Source organism: Alligator mississippiensis, chromosome 5, assembly GCF_030867095.1.
Source record: "Alligator mississippiensis isolate rAllMis1 chromosome 5, rAllMis1, whole genome shotgun sequence".
In the NCBI taxonomy this organism is placed as follows: domain Eukaryota; kingdom Metazoa; phylum Chordata; order Crocodylia; family Alligatoridae; genus Alligator; species Alligator mississippiensis.
The window spans coordinates 98,242,365-98,255,545 of record NC_081828.1 but is presented as its reverse complement, the minus strand read 5'-3'; the positions used below and the strand labels follow the sequence as shown (position 1 = coordinate 98,255,545).

Below are 13,181 nucleotides of genomic sequence, written 5' to 3'. Positions count from 1 at the left end.
TATTGTTGAGGTCATTGTGGTTTTCAGTAGCCATGTGCCGTGGGTCTGCTGTTTGCACTGTGAACCCATAAGTTCAATCAAGTTGAGGCTTGCATATGCATGTTTTCTTACTCTGGATTATAACAGGGCTTTCTGAAAAAACGTTCCCTGCAAGAAGCTGAAATTCTACGCCGGCTGTACACTTCATCTTTCCCAGACCTGTATCACTTCAGTATCCAGGCCTTGGAATACAAAATAGAGATGCTGGAGGCCTTTGTGATCATGCAGAGTATTAGTATGCTGAAGGGGCTTATTCCCCTGAAGGTAAATAAAATATCTTTATTGACATTTTAGGTAATGTCATTTTGTATTTTATGTCTATGTAGAGGAGAAAGAAGCATCTTGGAAGCCCTAAGAACTGAAATTATCATGAAGATGAGTAACTTTGCCATTTTCCAAGAGCAAAAAACTGTTAGCATAAGTTGCTTCTATTTCATTTAATTTTTGCATTGCTCTTCTTATACCTTTTTAGATTTGACAATATTAAGAACTGTCAGGCAGCATCAGACAATTTCCCTGAACTCAGTCACTGAGTGGCATACAGAAATAATAATGGACCAGAGACCTTTTATTTACAGCTTGTTTGGCTACAGACCAGTTTGTTGAATGTGGTGACAAAAAGCTAATATCTGGATTTTTTTTTTTTTTAAATTCTATTGAGTGACCCACTGAAATTGACTTCCCATTGATCTATTCTAAAGCCTTCTAAAGGTCAGTTCTCTTAAGTATTGAAAAATGCAATAACATAACACCAGGAAAAAAAATCTTGCCTCAAGGCTGTTTAAGTTAAAAGCCTCTCCTTATTCCACTTTACCAAGGGGAAATTCCACTCAAAATACTTCTTGTTGTAGATATGTTTGGGGAAATTTCATAGAGGCTTTCTGAAACAGAAAAATATTTGGTAGGTCGGACTGAAAATTTTGAGGAGGTCTATAGATTTTGACAACTTCCCATGAGTTTTTTAGGTCCAGAAAGTTTCACTGACAACTGGGGAGACAGTAAGCAAAAACTCAAATGCGATTTTTAGCTTGTTGATTGGAGAACCCAACTGAGATACAGGAACCTCAGAGGAATCTCTTGTCCAAGTCAATTCAGTGAGCTGAAAGATTGTCTGTAGCACCTGCTTGAGTTCCTTGACAGTCTCCCAATCTCTTTGGAGATTTTACTTGGTACTGCATAAATATTAACCAGGTCATTAAATGAAGCTGAAGCATGAGTTAGTGCTTAATTTGACAGTTGGAGATGCAACTTGACCCATATTCTGCTTCTCTAAATTCTACTGACTAGAAACTCTTCAGCAAGAAAGTGTGGGGCACCTACTACACTTTCCAACCTGGTCATTGGGACATCCACACAGAATTTGCATAAATGGCATAGCAAGGACTTGAACCTAGTTCACTGAGTGCAGGGATGGCAATCAATTACTCTTCCTCTTTTTCCTGAAGCAACGTTGTCAGGTCTTGGTATTTGCAAAACATGAAAATGTTCGTAACCTCCATCCCATAGATAGTAAAAAGTGTCCTTGCCCATCTCTCTCCATCCTTCTATCAGTACCTCATTAAATAGCCTAATTTCAGACTAGTTTGGAGATTGTGGGAGGAGTGCATGCATTCTAGAGGCAAAAATGGCTCAAATACAATGGCTGTGCAAGAAACCACCTTTTGGTTTTTAAAGCAGGATCCTGCTTGATGGACACTTCTGATCATATTTTTGGCAGCATGTCACGGGGAAATGAGACGGGGCAGGCTGACAATTTCCAGAGCAATCTGTTTTGTTGGTCAATACTTAACTTTTTTTTTTAAAAACTTTTTTATCTGGACTAAAAGCAGAAAGCAGCTAGGGTAGAGCTTAGAGCACTGTTATGAAGTGATCACCTACACAATTCATCTAAAGTTCAGGCAAGCTGGAGATGTAGATCTACAGAGAGAGTTGTTAAGAGGAGTAGGCCAAAGACCTAAAATAGAATGATGGACCCCCACACTAAGAAACTTTGTCTGGTCCTAATCCTTTAGGAACAAATCGGTAACTTGATGGTAGAGTTGGCATACTGTAATTGCCTATACAACAAAATGTGTTTGCAGACTTGTAGAATGAGGCTATTCAAATTTTTTCTTCAGGTTTCTGTGGAGAACTGGGTGAGCATTTTGTTATATCTTTCTTTCTTAGTATATACTTCTCTAAAGTGTAGAAAATACGCTATAGTATAACTCATTATTTATGAAGTGACCCTAGTGTAGAAATTTCAGTAAATCCAAAGCTAATGATTTGCAATCTGACATAATGATCAGATTCTCAGAGTTAGGCGTCCTTTTTCATGGGAGACTATTAAGCCATTAAAACCCCAAATGCCCATCATTCAGGAGCAAGGAGGGGAGATGACTTCAAAGCACTTGGAAAGGCTGTACATCTTTTCCCTCATGTGGAGTGTTGGAGCATTACTGGAATTGGAAGATAGATGCAAGATGGAGCTCTGGCTTCGGAATCACAGCACAATACAACTTGATCTCCCTCATATCCTGGAAGGCAGTGAAGATACCATGTTTGATTACTATGTGACTCCTGATGGTTAGTAACCTGTTAGCAAATTTCAAGTAACATTTCAAAGAGAGACAACCTTGAAAGGGTGTACATCATAAGGTTCTTTACATGAAATGCTTGTTCCTGGGTCCCTTGCTAACTTTTGTTCAACAAACAAAACTCAGTTGCTTTAAATAATAAAGCATTCTTGTATTGTCAGAGAGTCAAACAAGGCAATCTGTGTAAGGCAGGGGTGCTCAACATCTGTCCTCCAGGTCCATTGCATCTGGCCTCCAGGGCTCCCCATGGGTCTGGAAATTTGGCAGTGGGAGAGTGGTGGCTATTAGTACAGCTAATGACTGTACTAATAGTGGCTATTAGTCCACCCTCTCCCTTGCCAAATCGCCAAGCTGCATTCCATATGTGGTCAGAGCCAAGCTACTCCCTCTTCCCCTATAGGGCCAGGCCATGCCACCACTCTGGTTCTAGATTGGGGCTGGGCCACACCCCCTTCCCTTCTGCAGGGCCAAGTTGGGGCCTGGCCATGCTCCCTTCCTTCCTGTTAGGGCTGGGCCAGCCTGCCTCCAACTCCCCTGGCCTCTGCACAGCTAGATGGTTCCCACTGTGCCAGTGCCAGATCAAGCGATATCTGGATCCAACCTGTGGGTGGACTAGCCACTGCCAATCTGGCTTACTGGGAAAAAGGTTGGGTGCCACTGGTGCAAGGCTCCAGGTACTGTGTCTGTGTACTGTCTAAAGAATATTTGTCAGCAAACTGGATGATTGCTTTGGCTGTCACCGTAATATTAAGTGTCTTTCAAATAGAGAAAATTCTTTCCCAGGGGTTTTGAGAGGAGTAGAGCTCTAGGGCAGTAGTTTTCAACTGTTTTCACGCTAGAAGCCATTAGCATTAGGGCTGTGCAAAATTTTATCGGGCATTTCATTTCAAATCTGTTTTGATGCTTTTTGAGCTTGAAACAGCAAGATGAAAACAAACCAAAAGCCTTCAAAACAGCTTTGAAATGAAACATTTCAAAAGTTTCAAAACGCTTCGGATTTCGAAGTTGGGCTTACTTGGCTTCAGCTCCAGTCCTAGCTGGCAGCAGTAGCCTCTCGTTATCCAGCGCAGATCTGGGAGCTGTGCCCCCTGGGAGGATTCTGGCACAGACCCCAGCTTTCCCGGGGGTGCGGGCCTACTGATCTCTGTGCTGGATGACAGCATGCTGTTGCTACCAGCTGGGGCCAGCGGCAACACCAATCTTAGCAATGCTGGGTGTAGGCTGCGCCCTGTGCCAGTCCCAGCCAGCAGCAGCAGCAGCCTCTTGTCAACTGGCAGGCAGATTGTGGGCCTGCACCCCTGGAAGGAGTCCAGCGCATCCCTGCAGCCCTTCTGGCAGTGCAGGTGGGCCTCCAATCTGCCTGCCAGATCACAGGAGGCTACTGCTGCTGGCTGGGGCCAGTGGCAGTACCAATCTTCTCGGTGCTGGGTACAGTCTGCACCCAGCGCTGGTCCTGGCCATCAGCAGCAGCCTCCTGTCAACCGGCAGGCAGATCAGGGGCCCACATGCCTGGGAGGAGTATGGCACAGGCCTACAGCCCTCTGAAGGGTGCGGGCCCCTAGATCTGCCTGCCAGATGCCGGCAGCAGCAGCCTTCTGTCAAGTGACAGTTTTGCTTGTCAACAACTTGAGGTGCAGTTTCCCAGAAATCTCCACACCTATCTCCTTGAAACTTGGCAGACTTTATGCCCACAGAAAGGGCTACTGTCCCTGCAGGTTTCATCCAAAGCAGGCAAGAAATGATAGTTATAGGCAGTTTCATGCTTCCCCATTATAACCTATAGGCGAAACATTGAAACCGTTCAGACAAAACAAAACAGAACAGTACTTTTGAAACACAACACTGTTCCATCAAAATGGAAGTTGAAGCGGAATGGTGCTGTTTTGTGCAGACTCAGTCAGTCAGTCAGTCAGTCAGTCTTTCTCCCCCCCCAGCTACTGTATCTGGCCCCCTCTCTCTGCTTTATGCTGCCCTGCTGTATGTTTGCCCACCCCTGCCCAGCTGTGCGCTGGTTTCATACAGTCTTGCAGTGTTTCCCTCAGATCTCCCTGTGACCCACTCTTGGGGCATGACCCACAGGTTGAGAAACGCTTCTTTAGGGGATAGGATTTACTTCTGAGGCCCTGTAGGTGATAATATATTTGATTTACTAGAGATGGGATGTAGGCAGATGCTTGGAGCTTTGGAAATTTTCAATTTGTTTTTTTCTGACCAGGTAAATGGATGCATTGGAATAGTCGTGTTGAGGAATATGTGTATCCTACTAACAGCACTCCAGAGTATGGCTCAATATTAGTACCAAACATCGACAATGTGAGGACCGACTTCCTTATTGCAACAGTATCTAGGCAGGGCAAGGTATCCTTTCTTTTCTTGTTTGGGTGTGAAGAATGTAATGTGGGGATGGAGAAGTTTATTCTAAGTAAAGTATGGCATAATAAAAGTGAAGGCATAGTAGCAACAAATGACTCTTCGCCTATATACTGTAAGACATAACACATTTGAATTGTTTTCTGTGAGAGTGCTGTGCTTCCTTCAGCTTGATTTTTCATTTTGAGAGTTAAGCTTCTGTTTTAATTTTTGATAAGTAAGGAAGGAGAAAAGTTGATGAGGCTTTGTCACATACTTGGCTCTTCAACCTCTAAGCTCATTTGAATTCTTCTCTTGTTTAGGCTGTGCTACTAATTGGTGAGCAAGGAACTGCTAAGACTGTTATCATCAAAGGATTCATGTCAAAATATAATCCTGAAAGCCACATGGCCAAGAGTCTGAACTTCTCATCTGCAACTACCCCACTAATGTTCCAGGTAGGGTTATCTTTGTGGTGCTCATAACAGTTCATCAGTTTCATAGATTCTTATGTGGAGAATTTACTGGTAACATCTTTCAGGAAAACACTGTTAATAATTGGACAATACATTTATAAAAAGCAGCAAGATCATGAGCTTAGCCAGAGTGTTTAGCTACATTCACATTTTAAAATATTTTTTTTAAAACAGTTTGACAATCACTTTCAGCTGAACTTCAAGTGCCATATTTTTTGCAGATCTCCTGATGAGCATAACATTACTCTTGAACTATTTGGCATGATTCACTTATTTGCCACCTGTAAATGATTCTTAAAATATATTCCAGTTCTCCCTAGTTGTCTGCAGTTGTCATTAACTTTCCATAGATCAAGATAAAAAAATTTGTAAAGTGTTTGTTTTAGACAAATGTGGTCTGCTCTAAGAATTGTAAGCTGTTTGTCTCCCGAGTTGTGTGTTCAATCTTTCATCAGGATGATAGTGTGCACAGATGGCTACCTGTGACCAAAAGGGTTAGTATTTTACTCATGAGTCTTCTCTGTCAGGAAAAGAAGGAAAATTCAGTTTAGGTTATCTAAAATGAATTGCATTGACTACTAGTTTTTAGATGCAGTGGGTTGAAGTTGGTTTAGCAACCTATTAGTTTACTATATTTACACAAATCTAAGATCAACTTGAATTTAAGATGACCCTGCAGTAATTAGGTTCTGTACATGGAAAATCTATAAATTTATTATAATTTTTCCTCCACCTATGTTCCACCCTTGCCTTTCCTTTCTCAACCTCTGCCTGTAAGCCAATCCCTGCCAGCCTCTGATCCTCATCTTTCCCTCCTCCCCACAGCCTTCATTCCATGCTTCCCCCACCCCTTTTATTCCTGCTCTGTGCAGGCAGGCTTTGCCCTCATTCTACCTTAGGGTACTGAGCATGGTCCCTCCCAGCCCCCTTAGCAACCATGTGGGCTGGCATTGCAGGTATGGGGTGGGCTGGAGTACCCTACATGAAAAAGGGGACAGAGCCTGCTGGTGTGGAGCAAGGATAAGGGAGGGATGGAGAGGGGAAGGTGGAGAAGCAGTGACTGCATGGGGTAGGGGAGATGGTGGGAAAAGAGGTGGTAGAGGGGGGAGGGCAGGCTGTAACTGCAACTGAAGCTGTGGCCCTGACCCAGACCCCACTCTGGGTAGGGGCTGCAGCCCAACTACAGCAGCTGCCTGCCTCCTGCCCCCATAAACAGAGGGAGAAAATATTATTTGGGGGGGGGGGGGGGGGGCTGAGTGCATGCATCAGCATGAAAACTACAACTCCCTTTGTGCTCTGTACAGTGACACGCATGTGCAGTTAGCCTCTTTTTCCTCAGCCAAGTGGAGCTGAGCTTGCATGAGATGCTGGCCTGGCTGCATGCTAAGCAGTGCCGTGGTGCTGCTGCCGTTACCAGCTACCATAAAATTAGTTTAGTCTGATCCTCATATTTGATTCGAAGATGAGGGGCTTTCCCCTCGCGTATTAAATGGGGGGGTGGGGGCCCTGACTTAGAATTGAGTAAATGCAGTACTTGAGAAACCCTTCAATGAGTCTTGCACTCCAGTGGAATTGCCTAGTGGAAATCAGCCAAAGACATACTGGATGTGTTTACATTGCACTTCGAGGTATAATGACAGTACATATAGGCATTCTTGTATTAACCAATTCAGATAACTATAGAAGTGAAGATGCAGTGGCATGATCTTCTGTAAGGGCCTCACAAGCCTTCTGGGAAGCTCTTTGATATATGGCCTCTTATTTGCTAGCTAGTATATAGAGGTTTTGTTCCACTGTGGTTTTGTAGCTATTTTAACCCAAGCTAACTACCTAAAAGTTAAAATGGATATGTCTACCTACGTATTTCTTGACTGCGCAGCGGTCCACTCTTGAGAGAGTGCTCAGGCATGTCCCCATGACTGAAGACTGATTGCTAGCAAATTTAATATGTAAAAATGACTGATTTTAACAGTGCCTAGAACTATTAAACTGGCCTAGAACTGTGAACTAGAACTGGCAAAATGGTGAGGAGAAGATTGACCAGGTATAAATGGAGAAGTTGAAACAGGACATAGACTAGTATTTGCATGAGGAGAGTGTAGTAACAAACTCCGTGTGGTCAGTGGGAAAGAAGTCATTGAATGTGGATCCTATGGGTAGCATGACAACAGTAATGAGCTGACTGGAAGAGACTGTACATGGACTGTACATGGAACTTTAATACATGGCAGCTGAAATAATGGCTGTGAAAAATTTTCTGCTAATGAAATCCTTGCTCTTTAGTTTCAAATATTTAATGATGGCACTCTGCAGCTCTTTGGCTTTTGATAATGTAAGCTTTACTCTTTTTTTCACTTAGAGCCAGGACAATTTGGTATCATCTTTAACCACCCGCATAGAAAAAGTAATTCAGAACTACAAAATTCCCAGAATAAACCATTATATTTGTTGCAGAGAACTAATATGATTAGATCATGTAGAATTTATGAATGCCTCATTTTCTTGGCTCCTCAGAGTAGTTTTTTTTCTCAGTAGAACTCACTGTAATACAAACTGTCTTGTTCATCTGACCTTCATATGTGTGCGCGATACAATGTAGTAAGAAGATAAAGTAAAATAATCATTGATCAAAACAAATGGTTTAAAATGGCAAAAGAAATATGGTCATATTTATATGTTGCCAGTAACTGGTCTTAAAAAAAAATAGAATTTAAATTAAAAAACAAATCTTAAATCTAAGTTCTATTTGTTTTATTTTTAAAAGCCTGTTCCACTACAGACATAATTTGATACTTCATACTTTTTGGGCAGCTGAAGTAGCTCACATTTCTTAGTGCATATTTTCAGATTGGTGGGTACATAGTTATTTGAGCATGGTGCCTTTCTTTCTGTATTCTACAAGTATTGACATTTCTTCAAGTACAGATCCCATTGCCAAATCTGAGTTCTCAGAACCTTGCCGAAGAAAAGTGTACTGCAAACCCTTAGTATTGAATTAAACTTCCATAAGCCGGTATCCCTACATAAGCTGACTAGAAGGGATAGGGTCCATTTTAGCTTACAAAGGTTTCTCTTACAGCGCACAATAGAGAGTTATGTGGACAAACGTATGGGCACAACATTTGGTCCTCCTGCTGGGAAGAAGATGACTGTCTTTATAGATGATGTCAATATGCCTGTAATTAATGAGTGGGGAGATCAGGTTTGTTACAACTGTTTAATATCTAAGTCTTTTCTTGCCTTTCTGTTTGTACCAGTGAGTAAGCTAATTCCTCTTTTCAGCCAGAGAACTGAGATGTTGTACTTTAGTTTTAATGATGGCTGAGCTCGTTAAAAGGACCACCTCTGTCATATACATGTTAGACAAAGAAGTAGAGCTTTGAAGTGCGTTGAAGAATAAATTTCATGAAGTCAAGCAAGGGCTTCCTTTGAATATGTGGGGATGAAGCATTTCAGAATAGGGTTGCCAATTGTTAGGCCTCTCTCTAACCTTACACCTACAGTTCCGATTTACTAATTAAATTTTTATAGTGTATACTGAGGACATTTTGATATATGGTATCAAATTCAGGAAACGGACCAATTACCAGGAAAAGTGTTCAGCAAACAGGGACAGTTTAATAGGGCTAGTCAGTCAAGTCAGTCAGGCAGGGGTTTTCATTTGGTTTAGAACAGAAATCTGCCTGAAAGTAATCCTATGCATGCAGATGTTCAGCTGGACAAGAGTCTTAAACTTAGTGGTACATGATGATAAAGCAGAGATACTAACTGAAAAATTCAAGGTCCTATGAAAAATGATTTCAAAAATGGGGAGGGAAACTCAAAATTCTGTTAATCTAACAGAAAGGAAGATGTTGGAAGCCACCCTGAGATCAAGTGAGACTTAATCAAATGAATGGCTGGAGAGTTGAACCTCAGTATTAGGATGATGTATGTCCTCATGATCTTCCACTTGTAGATTTCCACTGGGGGAGCTGGTAATTGTGACTTTTTTTTTTTTACTAACATCTTTTTTATTTGTTTAAAGCAGAAGAATATGTAGAGAATGAAACAAAAGATACATTTCTATATTTTTTTTTTTCCCTGGTTCTCCTGGAAAAAACTCTTTTTTTGAGAAATATTTTGCAATTACTAATGGCTGTCTGTAGGTCACCAATGAGATAGTCCGACAGCTGATGGAACAGAATGGATTCTATAACCTGGAGAAGCCTGGCGAGTTTACTAATATTGTGGATATCCAGCTCCTGGCTGCCATGACTCACCCTGGTGGAGGTCGCAATGACATCCCACAGAGACTCAAGAGACAATTCTCCATATTCAACTGTACTCTGCCTTCTAATTCCTCAATTGACAAAATCTTTGGTAAGGTGAAGACCTGTTTTGGAATATGTGGGGATAAAACAGTTCAGAAGGGGGTTGTCAATTTTTCTCTGTACTTCTAATGTTTTAACCGCAAGCTAAGTCTCTAGTCTTGCTTATTCTCTAAATTGGCTACATGAGTCTCTAAACTCAATTAACATTTTTCTAGTATACTAGCTCTCAAACATACTACCTCTGGACCTTGGTCTCTCTGTGGTTACTTCTTAGGATTGCATCAACTCACAATATGTGTTTTGGGATTGCACAAGACTGGGGAAGTGGCATAAGTGTAGTGCTAGCGAATTAGTGGTGACCGATTTAGTGTTGAGAGGAGATGACTTGTGCACAATGTGTAGTTCCCTGTTTGATGTATTAATGCTTCCCTCATGGTCATATTTCAGATTCAGGAAGCTTTTACAGCCCACTTCAGAACCTTTGCAAGTTTTTTTTTTTTTTTAATTGAGAGTTAGATGTTGAGTAGACTGTGGGCGGAGAGAGTAAAGACAAAAATTTAGGCTTAGCTGAATTTCAATTTGTGGTTGCTTGAGGTAAAGAAACAAGAGAAAGGAAGAGTTCAGCTGCTGCTTTCTGTTGCTTTGCTACTACAGGCCCTACAGCCTATGGGATTTAAGTGACATTCTTTTCTTTTTTTCCCTTTCCATTCTTTAATCAGTTGACTACTGTCTCATTCTACATCACACTTTCCCTGTAAGCTAAGGAATTTGACCATAGCATAAGAATACTGAAGAATCTTCAAACAGAAAACTTAGCTGAGTATAGCTGAAAGTTCAGAAGAATTAAATCTCTTAAAAACAAATTAATTTACTTTTCCAGTTATTTCCTAGTTGCTTTATACCTCCTTTCTTTTAGGAAACTGTAAGATGCTGCAGGGTTAGGGCTGCAATGAAGATGGGCAAATGCTTTCAACTGTTTCCATTTCTCAGTGGACATTTTGAAGTAAAATTGAGACCGGAACTAAGACTTTTTGTTAGCTACTGAACAAAAAACTCATAGCTTTGTTTCCTAGTCATGTATGCAAAGAGGGTATTTTGTGTACACTTGCTGCATGTGCAGGTGGTACACCTGCATAAAGAAACTGTTTTGACCTTTGGAGTAAAAACTAAATATATACAGTAAAGCTGTGTTAACTGGCACTTTATTAGCCGGAAAACTCTCTTAACTGGCATCCGAGTGATGCAGCAAAAGCAAGACTGGAAGTACCACTTCCAGGGGACTTCCCATTTTGCCGCCGCGGGCTGAGTTTTTTGTCGCCACCTTTTCAGCCCAGGGCAAAGCAGCTTGCATGGGGCCTTCCTCCCTGTCCTGCAGCACACTGATGCCATGGAGTGCACCAGATGGTGCACATTTGATTAACCGGAATACTTGATTAACCGGCATCCCCCATTCCCAGGGGATGCCGGATAACAGAGCTTTTACTGTAATATGAATTCTACATAGTGTTTTTCAACCTTGCAATGCACTTGAAGTGCAAAGTCTTACAGCTTTGTTTTAGGTTGCAGTGCACAAGTATTTTCTAGGTAAAATAAAAGTGAAAATCGTGTTTCTGTTTTTTGCATTTTCCAGGCGTAATTGGACTAGGGCATTATTGTAGTGAGCGGGGCTTCTCGGAAGATGTGAGAAGATCAGTAGCCAAATTGATATCACTGACACGTAGGTTATGGCAAATTACCAAAATAAAAATGCTGCCCACCCCTGCCAAATTCCATTATGTCTTCAATCTCAGAGATCTGTCAAGGATTTGGCAAGGAATGCTGAATACTAGCTCAGAAGTAATCCATGACTCAAATGTAAGTAATGCATGAGGCTTGACAGTCCAAAAATATCAGTTTAGATTAATTTCAGTGTACAGTAAGAAGGGTCTCATTGTGTAATCTATTATCACTTATTCTATATTTAGTTTGGAAGATTCTGATGATATTTCTTCATCCTGTGTTGGAAAATCACCACATAAAATTGGGGTACTTGATCCTTAACTGGGTATATAAAGTAGATACCTTCATGCAATTAAAAAAAACCAAACAGAAAACACAAACACTTGGATGAAACCATACCAGTGATACTGATAATTAATACTTACAATGTTTTATAGATTTCATAGACTAATTTGTAGTTAAACTCTGCATTAGTTTTACCATTTATTATGCTCACTAAAATATTAACTTAACATTTTTAAAAGCTTAAAAAAATTCAGTTTTATAAACAATATTCTTCTATATTTTACTACATGACATGATTTTTCTGAAGATCTGTATGTTGAGGTTTTTAAGCAATGGCAGTACCTGATTCCTGGGTTTGAGGTTGTAAATGGAAGAGAGAATAGCTCTCAGACTAAAACCAGTTTCTGTACTTAACATGAATAATTCATGTTGTGAAATCAAGTATTTGAAATAATCCTTTGCTCTTAATTTTAGTTTTTCTTTGAAAAGTTAATTTGTTGAATTCTTAATTTTGAAACATGAACTCTGATCTTGTAATGTCCCTCTTTTTTGTAACCATTATTGGTGTAGACTTACAGGTTCATTAAATGAAGTTTAGTGGGCTTCATTATTGAATTGCTTTATCCTGAGCCTACCTGCTTGACAGCTAAGTAGCTTCGCTCTTTTACTGTATCTACAAGTTCAAATGTTTGGATATCCTTTTAATCTTTGTGTTGGGAACTGGACTAACTAAAGATATTCCTTGTTCATACCTGATAACTCAGTTACAGCAGTTTGTCCAAAAATCAGAGAGAACAGAAGACAATCTACTACTCTTTTTTTCTGTAGAACCAACTCTGAAGATCATGTCTTAATTGTTGCTTAAAAGAAATGATTTGGGGCACAGAAAAACGTTTATAGATTTCTTAGAATATTATATAATTTTTTTCTGTGAGGTTAAATACACAACTTCTATAGCTGAAGGGTTTCAAGTTCCAAAGAACAATACAGACTACTTAATGTCTCAATTGGGATTTAAAAAAGTACCCCTTTTAATTGAATGCATGGAAAATGGATGCGTTGTCATTACAAAAAATAAGTGTCTTTATTAGGATTTACTCTTTTAATTATTGTAAGCTTCCGTTGGAGCAGGTGTATAGTTCAGATGGTTAGACAAGCTTTCATACTTCATCAGGTCTGGACCATGACAACTATATCAGTCTTACACTACAATTACTGTAAAGCACATTCAGTGACTTTCTGTAAACTGGTTGATGCTTTTTGGCTATATGATATGGTTTTATTCTCTTACGTCACCAAATTTGAGAAATGACTCTTGATAACATTATCCAAAATTATCTCAAACTATGGATGCTTTCAAAAAAATTGCAAAGGAAGTAAATCATTTACCAAAGTAACTCTTTAGTGTGGATGCTAGATTGAGG

General features: G+C 40.4%; 1 protein-coding gene across 8 annotated transcripts in view; it reads left to right on the top strand.

Annotated features, from left to right (window-relative positions):
- Window positions 1-13,181, top strand: part of DNAH5 (dynein axonemal heavy chain 5) — a 278,412-nt gene that overhangs the window by 166,939 nt on the left and 98,292 nt on the right. For all 8 annotated transcript variants that reach the window (XR_009462504.1, XM_059728602.1, XM_059728606.1 and 5 more), the window contains 7 exons: window positions 127-303; window positions 2,400-2,604; window positions 4,831-4,973; window positions 5,288-5,422; window positions 8,520-8,642; window positions 9,589-9,802; window positions 11,384-11,607. Coding sequence is in view for 7 of the 8 variants with exons in the window: in XM_059728602.1 (XP_059584585.1) it covers window positions 127-303; window positions 2,400-2,604; window positions 4,831-4,973; window positions 5,288-5,422; window positions 8,520-8,642; window positions 9,589-9,802; window positions 11,384-11,607 (1,221 nt within the window). In the remaining variant the exon portion in view is untranslated. The remainder of the gene's footprint in view (window positions 1-126; window positions 304-2,399; window positions 2,605-4,830; window positions 4,974-5,287; window positions 5,423-8,519; window positions 8,643-9,588; window positions 9,803-11,383; window positions 11,608-13,181) is intronic.